Raw genomic sequence first — 12,912 nt, forward strand, 5'->3', positions numbered from 1 at the left:
TATGATTATTGTGTTATCACAGACGGTCAAGTTGTTGTGGATGAAAACTTAAAACATTCGTTACCTTAAAGTAGTGCCTTTGTTTTTCTCAGAGAAAGCACTTTCTTTCTTAAGAAAATCAGCATGCCCTTTCCCTTAAACTTCTGAGCTTTTATCTTTGGTGCGATTAACTGAGAGACACCAGAATTTTGCCAGTATGCAATCTGGTAGGCTGGGACCGTAGCATTATTGAAATAGATTGAGTTCAGAAAGACAGGAGTAGTGGCTGTGAGTCTTGTTAGGGCTTTTTTGGAAAGACTCACTCAGAAGGGGGGAAGAAATAAGTTTACAAGTGTATCTGAGAGATGTAGTTCCAGGTGGACTTTTTATGGCTGTGGTCTTTGTATGTGACAAATAAAGAGCAGTAGCTTCAAAAAGAAGCAGGAAGGACTGCCACAGGTAAAAGGGAAGGCGAAAAATACCAAACAAGAGATGAATTAGAAAAATCACAAAGAACATAAGAAGAAGAAACAAGAGGAAGAAGGAGGGAAGACAGCTATAGTGGAAATGGCTTTTACACAAGAAAAAGCCTGAAACACGGTAGGTGTGGATCATTTACAGGTTTTTGTACTTACAAAGATGTAAAGGACAGGTTTTCAAGATAAAAGTTTCAATTTTGTTCTTTTTCTCTGGAAGTTGCCTCCTTTTCTTCTAGAAAATCCTGTTAGTAGAAGCTAACTCTACCTGTGAGAAACTTTGCTAAAACGATAGGAAGCATTTAATCTTAAATGTTTAATATGTTCTACACAATTCTAGTCTAAGATTGCTAAGGATAGATTGATCTTTTCTGGATCACTGGTGTTCCAGCTGTTCCGATTTACAGAAAATATTTCCAATGGACATGGAAACTCCTGCTTGGTTTATTTAAGCCTATTGATGATAAAAATGCTTAGATTTATGTAATTTGAAGATCATGGATTGAAAAACACGCTTATAGTTCAGAAATAGGATGCAAGAAGTTGGATAGCAAACTTTGTTTTCAGATACCACAACTTGCTTTAGGGATTTGCTAGTTAACATTTGTTGAATGTCAAAACATTGCATAATGATTTAATACATCCATTTACAGAGTAGTTTTGCAAATCTCAGAATTAGCCCGTTACCTAAAGACATTCTAGGGTGCATCTTGGACAAGACCTATTATTTAAGTTTGGTTCCTGTATAGAGGATTTGAAGCCTTGAAGATGCAAACATGTATTGTTTCCTGATACTTCTGTTTTTTTTTCCCCTAGTGACAAGGGAATTAGGATATGTGACATCATTGTAAGGAAAATAGTAGATCAAAATTGTTGCCAGTGAGGCACTGGCAAATATATTGTATTTGTGTCAGGAACAGCGTGGCCAGCAGGACTAGGGAAGAGATCATCCCCCTGTACTGTGCACTGGTGAGGCCGCACCTCAAGTACTGTGTTCAGTTTTGGGCCCCTCACTACAAGGACATGGAGGCTCTGGAGCGTGTCCAGAGGAGGGCAACAAAGTTGGTGAAGAGCCTGGAGAACAAGTCTTCTGAGAAGTGGCTGAGGGAACTGGGGTTGTTTAGCCTGGAGAAAAGTAGGCTGAGGGGAGACCTTATCGCTCTCTACAACTACCTGAAAGGAGGTTGTAGTGAGGTGGGTGTTGGTCTCTTCTCCCAGGTAACAAGCAACAAGAGGAGAGGAAATGGCCTCGAGTTGTGCCAGGGAAGGTTTAGATTGGATATTGGGTAAAATTTCAAACAGGCCCACATCAGTCTTATACTGAGGATCACAGAGCTGGACACAGTACTCCAGGTGGGGGTCTCACCAGAGCAGAGGAGCAGAATCACCTCCCTCGATCTGCTAGCCATGCTTTTTTAATACAGACCAATATACAGTTGGCTTTCTGGGCTGCAAGCGCATATTGCTGGCTCATGTCCAGTTTTTCATCTACCAGTATCCCCACATCCTTCTCTGCAGGGCTGCTCTCAATCCATTAATCCCCCAGTTTGTATTGATACTGAGGATTGCCCTGACCCAGGTGGAAGACCTTGCACTTGGCCTTCCTGAGCTTCATGAGGTTCACATGGGCCCGTTCCTCAAGCCTATTGGGGTCCATCTGGATGGCATCCCTTCCCTCTAGCCTATCAACTACATCAGTTAGCTTGGTGTTATTTGTAAACTTGCTGAGAGTGCACTTAATCCCACTATGTTATTGATGAAGATATTAATTAGCATCAGTCCCATTATGGACCCTTGAGGGACACAGCTCATTACTGGTTGCCACTTGGACATTGAGCCGTTAACTGTAATTCTTTGGAAACTAGTATCCAGCCAATTCCTTACTCATCAAATCTTTGTATCTTCAATTTAGCAGCAAGAATGTTGGAAGTGACCATATCACAGGTTTTGGAGAAGTCCAGGTAGATGAGTTTCAAGTACTTTTGAACTGGAACTTAGGTTTTGTTTCTCTGAATGGAATCTATTTTTATGTATTAAAACCACTCCAAAACCAAAACCAACAGCTAGTAAATTGAGGATGCAGTTCAGAATTTCCCTGATCTGGACCAGGTGATTAATACAGATGTGTCTGAGTATGTTTCAAGAGCTGCATACCTCTGTAAAACTTCATTATCCACCTCTGCCCAAGTTGTGCTGATACAGTTTTTTCATCTTTTTTTAAAAGACATAATCTTATTGAGCCATTTTTGCAAGATGGCTCCACAAATAAATGTATTGGTGCCAGTAAGAGTAAGGAATAATTTTATAGCAGTTTCAAGCAGGAAAAAAAAGCAAAAGAATGGGAACACTCTAAACAGCCAAATCAGTAAGAGGAAATTGAATGTGAAACTATTCTGTTTCAAAACTTGACCAGTAAAGAATTGCAGATAGGAACCTGAACGATGGAGACCTAACAGCAGTGAGGCATGGAAACTCATCAGTAATCAACTAAGGAAGTGCGATATACCTTCTCAATTCAAGGACATGAAAAACAGATTTTACAGATCCTTTGTAGAGAATATGAAGTGGAGGAGGTAGCATGGTTAAAAAGTGAGATATGAAGAAAAGTCAGGATATAAAAATTAATGTCTATGAAGGTGTGATGTGGAAGAAGTGAAAGCAAAAAAAGGAAAGGCAGGAGGATGTTTAGATGTTCCTGTGGTATGTTTGTGGAAGGAGAACTGCAACTAAATGTCAGTTAAGGGAGGCTGGCTGAAGCCTTAAGATACTAAGAAAATATTGACATAATCTTAGTGAGGTACCAGGAAGTCTTGGTACAAGTTTCAAACTCAGATGGCCCTAGCACACTCAGGTTTTTGTGAGTGACAGTTGAGCACTACTGGAATTACAAGCACATGTAACTTTACTGGATATGCTACATATTCCTGATAAGGGATACAGTGTGCTCCCACTTAAAACCTATGAGAAAGAGGAGAATCTTAAAATATTTTGAGGTGTTAAGGTACCTTATGAGTACATGAGGTACTAGATGTAATAGTATAGAAAAGTTTGAAGAGGGCACTCAAGTGAATTTTGAAGTTTAAGAACTGTGTTCGCATATCTTCGTTTGTCAGTATGGACATTCATGCCTTCAAAGGTGATGATTTAAGGAGGAATTCCCAATTTTTCTTATATGTCTGAGAAATCTGACATCCTTGACAACTACAATGTCACACTGGAAAATGGTCTCCTTGCTAAGGAATGTATGTTGTTTGTTGCTGTAACAAGGATTCCTGGAACTTTGTACATAATTTTAAAACTATGCAGCAGAATATGTTGTTAACAAAACCCTTTTGGGGAAAGAGAGGACTTCAGAAAATAGTATGAGGAAAGGATGCCTTCTGTTTAGTGAATGATTATGAATCAAGATAATGTCCCTTAAGAATAAGGTTTGGACAGTTGCTGAAGTCTATAGGTTAAGGTGTTATGGGAAGTTACAGAATTTAAAATAATCTTTCTTATATTTGGTTGTTAATACTAATTGTAATAACATTCCAGGAGTACACTGAGTTACTGCAGTAAGACGTTCAAGGCTTTAGTATTTTTATTTGGTTACAGTAAATGCTGTGTTTACTTAAAAGTAGCAGCACAAGTACTGCCAAATGCAGTAATATCTGTGCAAGTGTTTACTATTCAGTAATATGAAGTACTGTTCTAGGTGCTGGGAAAAAAAAGCTTGAAAGGTAAGTCCCAAGTGCTGTGACACTATTTGGAATAGCTGACACATACTATTGAAAATGCATGTACATTTTTTTAATAATGGAAATAAGTTCCTATTCAAGCTTTAATTCATGCTTAAGTAATGTATCATTCTTGGCATTTTTCAGAATTTCAAAGTTTTTAAATTCTGGTGATGATTATTTAAAATGAAAGCTTAAATTCTAGAGAAAAGCCTAGAAATTGCATTTTACTGTGGGATTCTTTTTTTCACCTCAAAACTGTATATTCTACTCCAAACCAAGATACCAAGCCTGCAATTTAACAGAAGCATGAGCTCTTTCTAGATGTATTTCTTTTGGAGAAAAAGTTTCACTTAAGTTCTTGTTATGCAAGTTACTCTGTAGCATGCTATGCTACAAAAGATTGGGCAAAGATTACTTCATTCCATAGTAGTCTATTGTCCAGAAATACAGGTGGAAGACTAGTGGAGTCTGGGACACATGGTCATGGATTTGTGTACTGCCAGAACTTAATGAAATATTATTTTCTAGGTTCATTGATTTCTGCTGAGGAAGACTTGGAACTGTATGACTTTTCCAGTTTGCACATTGAGTGGTATTCATTGCATTGAAAAGGTCGTTGAGAAAAACAGGAACTCTTACAGGAATCGGTGACATAGATGAAGATCCCAGCTGTGCAGCCCCTGTGCTTCACTACAACTGGAATATAGTTCTCTGGCTGCAGGCTAGACTAGGAAACTAGTATGGGGAACCCCAACTCTAGGGTTTGTCACTGAGGCTGGACACATGATGCTTGTTAAAGCTTTAGAACAAAATAACTAATGAAAATCTAAAACTTCATGTTCTTAAAAATTTGCAGAGTTTATATCTCAAACGTTAGTTTAGAAATTCCATGTTCTCTGTTGGTCTTTTTTTTTTTTTTTTAATTGCAGTTGGTGATTGCAGTTTTGTTTGTCTGAAGATAAAGCTGCTAGTTTGCAACCACAGTGCAAGTGAATTGAGGTCTGCAAAACGTATCATTAGACGTAGGATGGGACCATCCTGAAATTTGTTCATGTTCTGAAGCTTTGTAACAATGGAGAATGGTACCATCAAACACCATTTTCCTTTAAATATGAATTTCTAAAATACCATCTTTCTTCTGTTAATTGTCAGTTCCAACAGGGGAATGATTTTATGATCATATATCTGTGAATATTATTATATATTTATGTACATATCTGTTCACTTTGTTTTTCTTTCTCTTGAAGATTCTTGGATATCCCAGTCAGCTTCCTTCCCTAGGAATCAGAAGCAACCAGGTGTGGATTCCTTGTCACCTGTAGCATCACTTCCTAAACAGATTTTCCAGCCTTCTGCCCAGCAGCAGCCTTCTAAACAGGTTAAAGTCACATGTGCAAACTGCAAAAAGCCTTTACAAAAGGGACAGACTGCGTATCAGCGAAAAGGATCAGCTCACCTTTTTTGTTCTACTACCTGCCTCTCGTCATTCTCTCACAAACCCACTCCAAAGAAACTTTGTGTTATGTGCAGAAAGTAAGGGTTTATTTTATTTTGTCTCATGTTAGCAGCTAAATCCAGTAATACTTGAGATTCTCATGCATGTATGAGAATTGCTTTGTTAATGATACAAAATCTGACTACATAAGTACTTTATATAGTGTCATTCTAATGTTGTTTAGAAATGTTGAATTCACTGTGTCTGCTATAACAAAATAGTCTCCCAGCTTTTGAATTCAGAGTATGGCAGATTGTTTCTGTGAAAACCAATACACTAAAAATTACAGAAATTCTTTTTTTTTTAAAGACAAAGTGTCCAAGTTATCATATATCCTTTGATAAGATTCTTTCTTTAACTCCTTTATGGAAAAAAAGTGCACCTTCTGTTGTATAAAAAGCATTCATTTTGGTAGATGAAGATACAAAATCAGGAGGCTTTAAAAGCAGAAGAAACATACTTGCAAGAAGCTGGAAGAAGTGTGGGAACTATTCCACTGTTGGAAGTGTGGAGAATGGAGAAGCCTTAGACTTTCCTCATAGTTAGCGGCAACTGTGGCAACTTTTGAAGCTAAAGATACCTTAAGTGGGCAGTATAGAGGGAATGGCAAGCATACTTACAAGTGGCTTATTCTAAATAATTTGTTAGGTTTGACTTGTGATTTTTTTTCATCATTTCCCAAACTTCAAATTGCCAAATAAGTTTTCCATAATTGTACTATTGTAGTGTTAGGCATACAATATAGCTCTAGTATATTTTTCTTTCAGTGTTCTGATTATTGAGATACTTGCACTTTTTCATATATATTTTAGTAAAGTCTCAATCCAGTAAACCCTGCAGTGATACTGGTTAAAGGATGAATTCTTGCCAAACTAAAGAAGACTTGCAGTAAAGACTGCCTTTGTTAATGTATGTTTTGGAGAAGGTGGTCTTTGCTCAGTCACAGATTTAAACTAGTGGAAAAAGTTTTACTTCAGTATGCAGTATGATGGATTAATGGCTTTTATTTAGATGTAAGCTACTGGTCTGAGTATCTGAAAACCTAACAAATTTAACATACTTTAGGTTTTTTTAGATACATGTAAAAGCTCAAATTTTCTCAACCCTTGCCTCTGCAGAGCTGTAGCATTCTGTACTCTTTCTATTGGCTTGTACATCTTTGTACAGTGTATTTTTTAGAAGTAATCTAGCGACTGCCATATTCAGCTAGCTGCATTATATGTGAAGATGAAGGTTTAGACTAATCTTTTTCTTTCTGTCTGAAATCTTGAAAACTCATAGCTAAATCTGTACTGTCTTGCAACTTTGGAGGTACTTGTCTGTGTATTGCAAGAGGCTATGTACAAAACTGCCTTAAATTGAAAGACTTTATTTTTGAGTTATTTTTAGCTTTTGGAGTTACTTGTTCAGTATGTTTGATTTCTAGAGAACCTCTGTGATAATTTTTGAGGTGATATTCATCTTCACTCTTCCACTAGTATGCAGTTGCTTACTCAATCACAGTTAAGTAGAAGACACTGTTCCTCTGTAGTGTGGCTTCCTTATGAAGCCTGATCTTATCCAGAATTTTTGCTTTACTGCCAAGTTTTTGCTACCTGGTGGTAGCAAACCCAGTCCTCTTTGCTATGTACTTACTTCTGTGTTTTTTTCCTATTAAAGCAGACATAATATTGTCAGATTGCAGTTCAGTGAAAGGATAAGGAAACTCTATCAAAATCCTGGAGATCTTGAATGTAGGTTGGATAGATTATAATAGTTAATGTCATAGCTCAAATTTTCAGAGGTAATGCTCACATTTATCTTTAAATATGTAGATCAAGTGGAAAAAGAGAAGCCTATAATAACTTTTTTAAAAAATTGTGTAAACTCATCTGAAAGGTCAGAATGCTTGTGTGTAAACCACTTTTCTAGCACTCTTTTGAACCTTTGTAGCTACATGAGTAGTGTAGGAATTTGGAGAAGAAAAGTAGAGGAAATACCTGTCATTCTCCTTAGTGTTTATAATTTTTATTAACTTGTGTTACTTTTTTGACTTTGCAGTTGTGTCCTTTGATACAAGTTAGTAGTGTTTATAAGTCCTAGAGGAATCCAGACAGAAACTGTAAGCTCCTCAGGGTAGGAGGTCTGACTTTGTTTTGCAGAACAGAAGTGATAACACTCCCCAACATAAATCCTTACTAGCTTGCCAAAGGGCAAGCCAAAATCTATTGGCTGACTTCTGATGGAAGGTGACAGGCTTGCAAGTGTTAATATCCAGAGGTGGTGCAAGTTTATTTTTAAGGGAGTCTGTCTGAGGAAGCATACAGCATTTTTCCAATGTTTTCCACTCATCCTAGTTCTGGGGCTCCTACGTGTGGATGTCTGGGGTGTGACTTTTCCAACTTGTGATCCACTGTGATTGAAGTCAATAGAGATTCAGATGTACCCAGTCATTTTTTTATTTTTTTCTGCCCAATTGTATTTCCTGTATGTCAGTAATAGGTTTTTTTGCTTAGAGGGCAAAGGAGGAGGCTTTTATTTCTTCTCTTTATTGTTTTTAATTTATAATATGTGACAGACTGGGATTAAGAGTGAAACTGCCTTAGAAATTACCTTAGAAGTTCGGGAGACCTGATTACAAAGGTGCACTGGCAAGCATGGTGTTAGTGACTTTGCCAAGCTTGCTGTGTGTGCAGCATACGTTTGAAGATCAGGGAAGTCTAAAATGAACTTCATTGAAAGCCAGTGTGAGTCAGTTTGGTTAGAAGAAAGTTTGTTCTGTTTCAGATTAATGTTATTGATGGTTGCTTGTCTGATTTAATGCATTAAATTGGTGCAGTTTCGTAGGCGCCTGCATGAACAGGTGCTTTGGAACTTTAAAGTAATAATGTAATTAACTTTTTAAAAAATATTAAATGATAAAACGTCTAAGCAAGTTTATGGTAGGTTTTTAAGCTTTTTAGTTGCATTTATGAGAAAACAACCTTCTTTCTCTCATCCTGTCCTGAGATTCATACTAGAAATGGTGAAGGTATATATAAATAAAGACCATTTCTTGCCTTTTACTATAAATCTGAATTTTTAATATGAAACAACTGTAGCTTTTGTGTGAAGCTGCAGAAGAGCTAGCTTAAGTTTACTGTGTTAAATTTGGTATAAGATTTGAGTTTGCCACAACTGGTCCTAATGGTGCATTAACTCAGTTCTTAAATAGTGTAATGGGGAAAAAATAACCCAAATCCAAACAACAAAAAAAATTTTTTTACACAGGAAAGACATTGTACTTGCACTACTGACAGTAGTTGTAAAAATGTTATTAAATTTAGTGTTTGTTTAACATGTAACTATCAACTGTACTGCCTCAAAACCAGTTTGAAATGTAGACATTAAAAGGAGATTTAATCTTTTAAGATGTAGTGTTCTTGTTTAAATACGTATATGTATTTATACACAAGCACACTAGAAGTTTTTTTGTCTTTCAGAGATATAACAACAATGAAAGGTACCATTGTTGCTCAAGTTGATTCAAGTGAGTCTTTCCAGGAGTTTTGCAGTACATCGTGTTTATCCTTCTATGAAGACAAACAGAATCCCTCAAAAGGAGTTTTGAATAAATCAAGATGCACTATCTGTGGTAAACTAACTGAGGTCTGGTTGGCTGTTTTTTCTCTTATCTTTCTCAATAATGACAATATTAATAACTTCTATTCTGAAATAGAGAACTGAAAATAGGGAAATTTAAAATCTGATTCAGTATTTTCATATGCAGTAAAAATATATGCAGATTTAATAGTTATGAAGTGTAACTGAAGGAAGAAAGAATTCAGAGAGGTTAATATTTGATTTTTGTTTCAGAAACTTGCAGTGCCTTTTGCTGATACCTTGTAGCTACTGTCAACAATTTTATTAGGTCTAGAATCTTGTAGTTATAATACAGATCTCCCACATAGAAGAACTGCTGTTGAAAAAAGTCAAGATTTACTGTATTGTTTACTTATTTTTACTGGATGCTTAGAAAGATTTTGCAAATGTTCTTAGAGATATGTAGAGTATAAGTAACTTTAAATTCTCATGAATGTATTAATTTACTCTTGATGTCATTGATAGGCCCACTGTAGTTCAGGCTGCTACTTTCCATAGCATGTGTCTGTCCAGTCTTTATATGCCAAGTTGTTAGCCTGCAAATCAACTATGTTATAAAATTGCATAAATTGACCTTCTGCTCTAGTATGCAATTATTACATCCTTCCCCTTTGCTTCTATGCTACAAGATTGAATGGGTCCAAGATTTTTTTCTAGAACTTTGGATACAACAGAAATGCCAATTTCTGTTTCTGTATTTCATGGTCATTTCAAGCATCTCTGTTCTTAAATAGTGAGGTAGTATATTCTGTTTTTAGTTATTGTACTTAAACATAAGGCTCTTGGCTTGTCTAGTAGTTTTGGGCAATGTTGTGCTTGTGTGGTGATAGAATAATTTTTTATTTTAATATTTTTTAGATTCGTCATGAAGTTAGCTTTAAAAATATGACTCATAAGCTGTGCAGTGACCACTGCTTCAATAGATACAGGATGGCAAATGGTTTAATAATGAATTGCTGTGAGCATTGCGGGGAATATTTGCCCAGTAAAGGAGCTGGAAACAATATTCTTACTATTGATGGTCAGCAGAAAAGATTCTGCTGTCAGAACTGCGTTGGTGAATACAAGCAGGTAATTATTTCTTTATCTACAAATTAAATTTAAATAAACATTAATACTCCTTAAATTTATCCTGTTATTCATAACATGGTTTTATTTCTCGATACAAGTCTTAAGTAACAAAGACTCTTAAAATAAAATTAATGCCAGTGAGGGCAAACTAGCCAGAATGGGCCTTTTACTACTGTCTTTTTTTGATGTTGCTGTGATAGCAATACCTATTTGTTATTAATGAAAATATAATTGAAATTAAACTTAATTTCTAGTTCTTTCTAATGGGTGTATCACTTACGAGTATATTAATAGCAAGCCTGAAACACAAGCTTGCTGGTCCTTAAGTGTTGTTCTTTTTTAGATGTAAAAGCTTGCCTATATACAATTGAAACAATCAAAAATGTGCAGAGCATACAGATTGGACGTTGCTGTGAGAATGCTCTTACTGATTACACATTGGCTGTCTACCTCTACTATGTCTAATCTCCTTCACTATACAGTATAGAATTTCAAAATTTATTGTTACTTCATCCTTCCAGGTGTTATATTTTGTGCTTTCATTTTCTTTACTTGGTTTGTATTTTATTTATTCTTAAGACCATTAAGATGGCAATAATTGATGTGGTTAAAAATAGTTCCAAATCAAGAAATCTGATGCTGATGTCTTTGACATACTGCAGAGTCAGCTTAGCTCTGAACCATTGCTAATGCTGTCTGGAAGGTTTAAATGTTAATCACAGTATTTATGGTATAATAGGATAGTTCTGAAATATTAAATATTTTGGGGGAGGATATGCAATTTAGGTTGTTTTTTTCTTTTTCTCATTTGGGTTTTTTAATGCTTATTACATTCTGCTCTGAGTTTATAGGGATAATGTTACAAAATATGAAAGTATTATTTTAGTAGCAAGAAATTTCTTTGATTTTGAAGTTCACACAGTGCTGCATGTTACTTGGGGTTCTTTCTTCATCTCTTTCCATTTTTTAAGAAACCAGTGATCCAACAGTAAAGGGAATACAGTGCTCAATGTTGTTAAGTTCTTTAATGTTGCATCATCTGTGTTTGTATTTTCTCTTTGGACATTCAGTTTGGATGTTTTTGACAATGGCTGTTCTTGTATATGCACAACATGCAAACAGGAATCTGGAAACTTGCATATGTAACCGGCGTAACTGAAAACATAACATAAGCGTTATTCTTTTGTCACAGCTATACCAAAAGGGACAGGATAGGTTTCCAAGATACTAAAAACATAGGCATGCCCAGAAGCCATGGAAAGCCTTGAAGAAACGTTGAATACTGTCTCTCGAAGGAACACAAAGGCATGACATTAACTTTGAACTTGAGAAATTCCCACACAACCAGTAAAACATGCACTGCACATGGAATTATGAAATGAACGTGGAATTTTGAGAGGTCGAATGATAAATCTGTACTTAACTCTCATTACAGACTGTATTTGTTCAGATATTGTTGTATTTTGTATTTAGATATGTATTTGAGAATGAGAAGGATATGGGTAGCAAGTTGTATGTTCTGGTTTGATTCGGGGAGGAAGAGCAGTTTGCAGCACCTGGAATCTTCACAAGTAGCGTTGGGTATTGTGCATTATTGTGAGGATCCTTAAGAGAACCTTTAAAATTGAGACACGTTGTTTTGGTGCATTCAGGTCTGACAAGAGACATATTCAAGCAAGTTCTTAATTGTTTTGTGGAAATATTTGGTACTGGGGAACTGTTATAGGCTGTGAGAAGCTCAATCCGAGTGCTCATGTGCATCTGGTTTGGAGTGGTGATTAAGTGTAATTCTTAACTGGTAGGTTTCAAATGTTCTGGAGTGTGGGGTTTTGGGGGTATTTTTGATACTAAGAGATACTCAACCTATAAAATTAAGAATTTTTTAGTGTATGTTGTAGATGTTAAAGTTGCTCAGGACACAGTTATTTGAGAATATTTAGTTGTCTACAGGATTTATTTAGGTTTGAACTTCCCTTTGCATTAAGGTTTTTTGAACTGAATGTTTCCAAAGAATTCTGTTTTTAAAAGAAGAATTTAGACTTCCGAAAATGTCACTGAGAGCTCATTGGGCCACAGTTGGTAAACTGTAGGTTGCTTTGTTCAGTCATAAAAATGTTTTCTTGGAATTTTTTTGTTAGATGTTGCTTTTAAAGTAGAACTGGTGAAGGAGAGAATATGGGAGAGTCGCTATTACGTACTGAAATAAACTTAATTGAATCGATAATATAGGAAAAGTTGATGTATCTTTTGATTACAGCATTGTGTTGTACAACTGATTGTGTGTCACGTAAGAGTTTTAGCAAATGTTTTCTTACAAACAGTTGTAAAATACATAGGTCTTACTGGTATGAGCTTTGTATCAAGCAGTTTATGTTGTAAATGTCATACGCCTATCAATATGCTATACATTTGTAGTAGTAATAAATGAAAACTGATTCTTATTACTTGTACCTATCTATATACTTCATCCCTAATTTTTTTAATAAACATTACACTGATTTGAAAAATTAATTTTCAGTAACTTATCACGACACTTTTTCTTCCTGGA

General features: G+C 35.8%; 1 protein-coding gene across 1 annotated transcript in view; it reads left to right on the top strand.

The window, feature by feature from the left end:
- LOC104527733 (zinc finger MYM-type protein 2) overlaps positions 1 to 12,043 on the top strand; it is a 15,628-nt gene extending 3,585 nt beyond the window's left edge. The window contains exons 3-6 of the mRNA XM_029085848.1: positions 5,425 to 5,710; positions 9,134 to 9,299; positions 10,152 to 10,364; positions 11,557 to 12,043. Coding sequence (XP_028941681.1) covers positions 5,425 to 5,710; positions 9,134 to 9,299; positions 10,152 to 10,364; positions 11,557 to 11,595 — 704 coding nt within the window. The 3' untranslated portion in view covers positions 11,596 to 12,043. The remainder of the gene's footprint in view (positions 1 to 5,424; positions 5,711 to 9,133; positions 9,300 to 10,151; positions 10,365 to 11,556) is intronic.
- Positions 12,044 to 12,912: the final 869 nt, after the last annotated feature.

This window comes from Antrostomus carolinensis, unplaced genomic scaffold, assembly GCF_000700745.2.
Source record: "Antrostomus carolinensis isolate BGI_N321 unplaced genomic scaffold, ASM70074v2 scaffold1297, whole genome shotgun sequence".
Taxonomy (NCBI): Eukaryota; Metazoa; Chordata; class Aves; order Caprimulgiformes; family Caprimulgidae; genus Antrostomus; species Antrostomus carolinensis.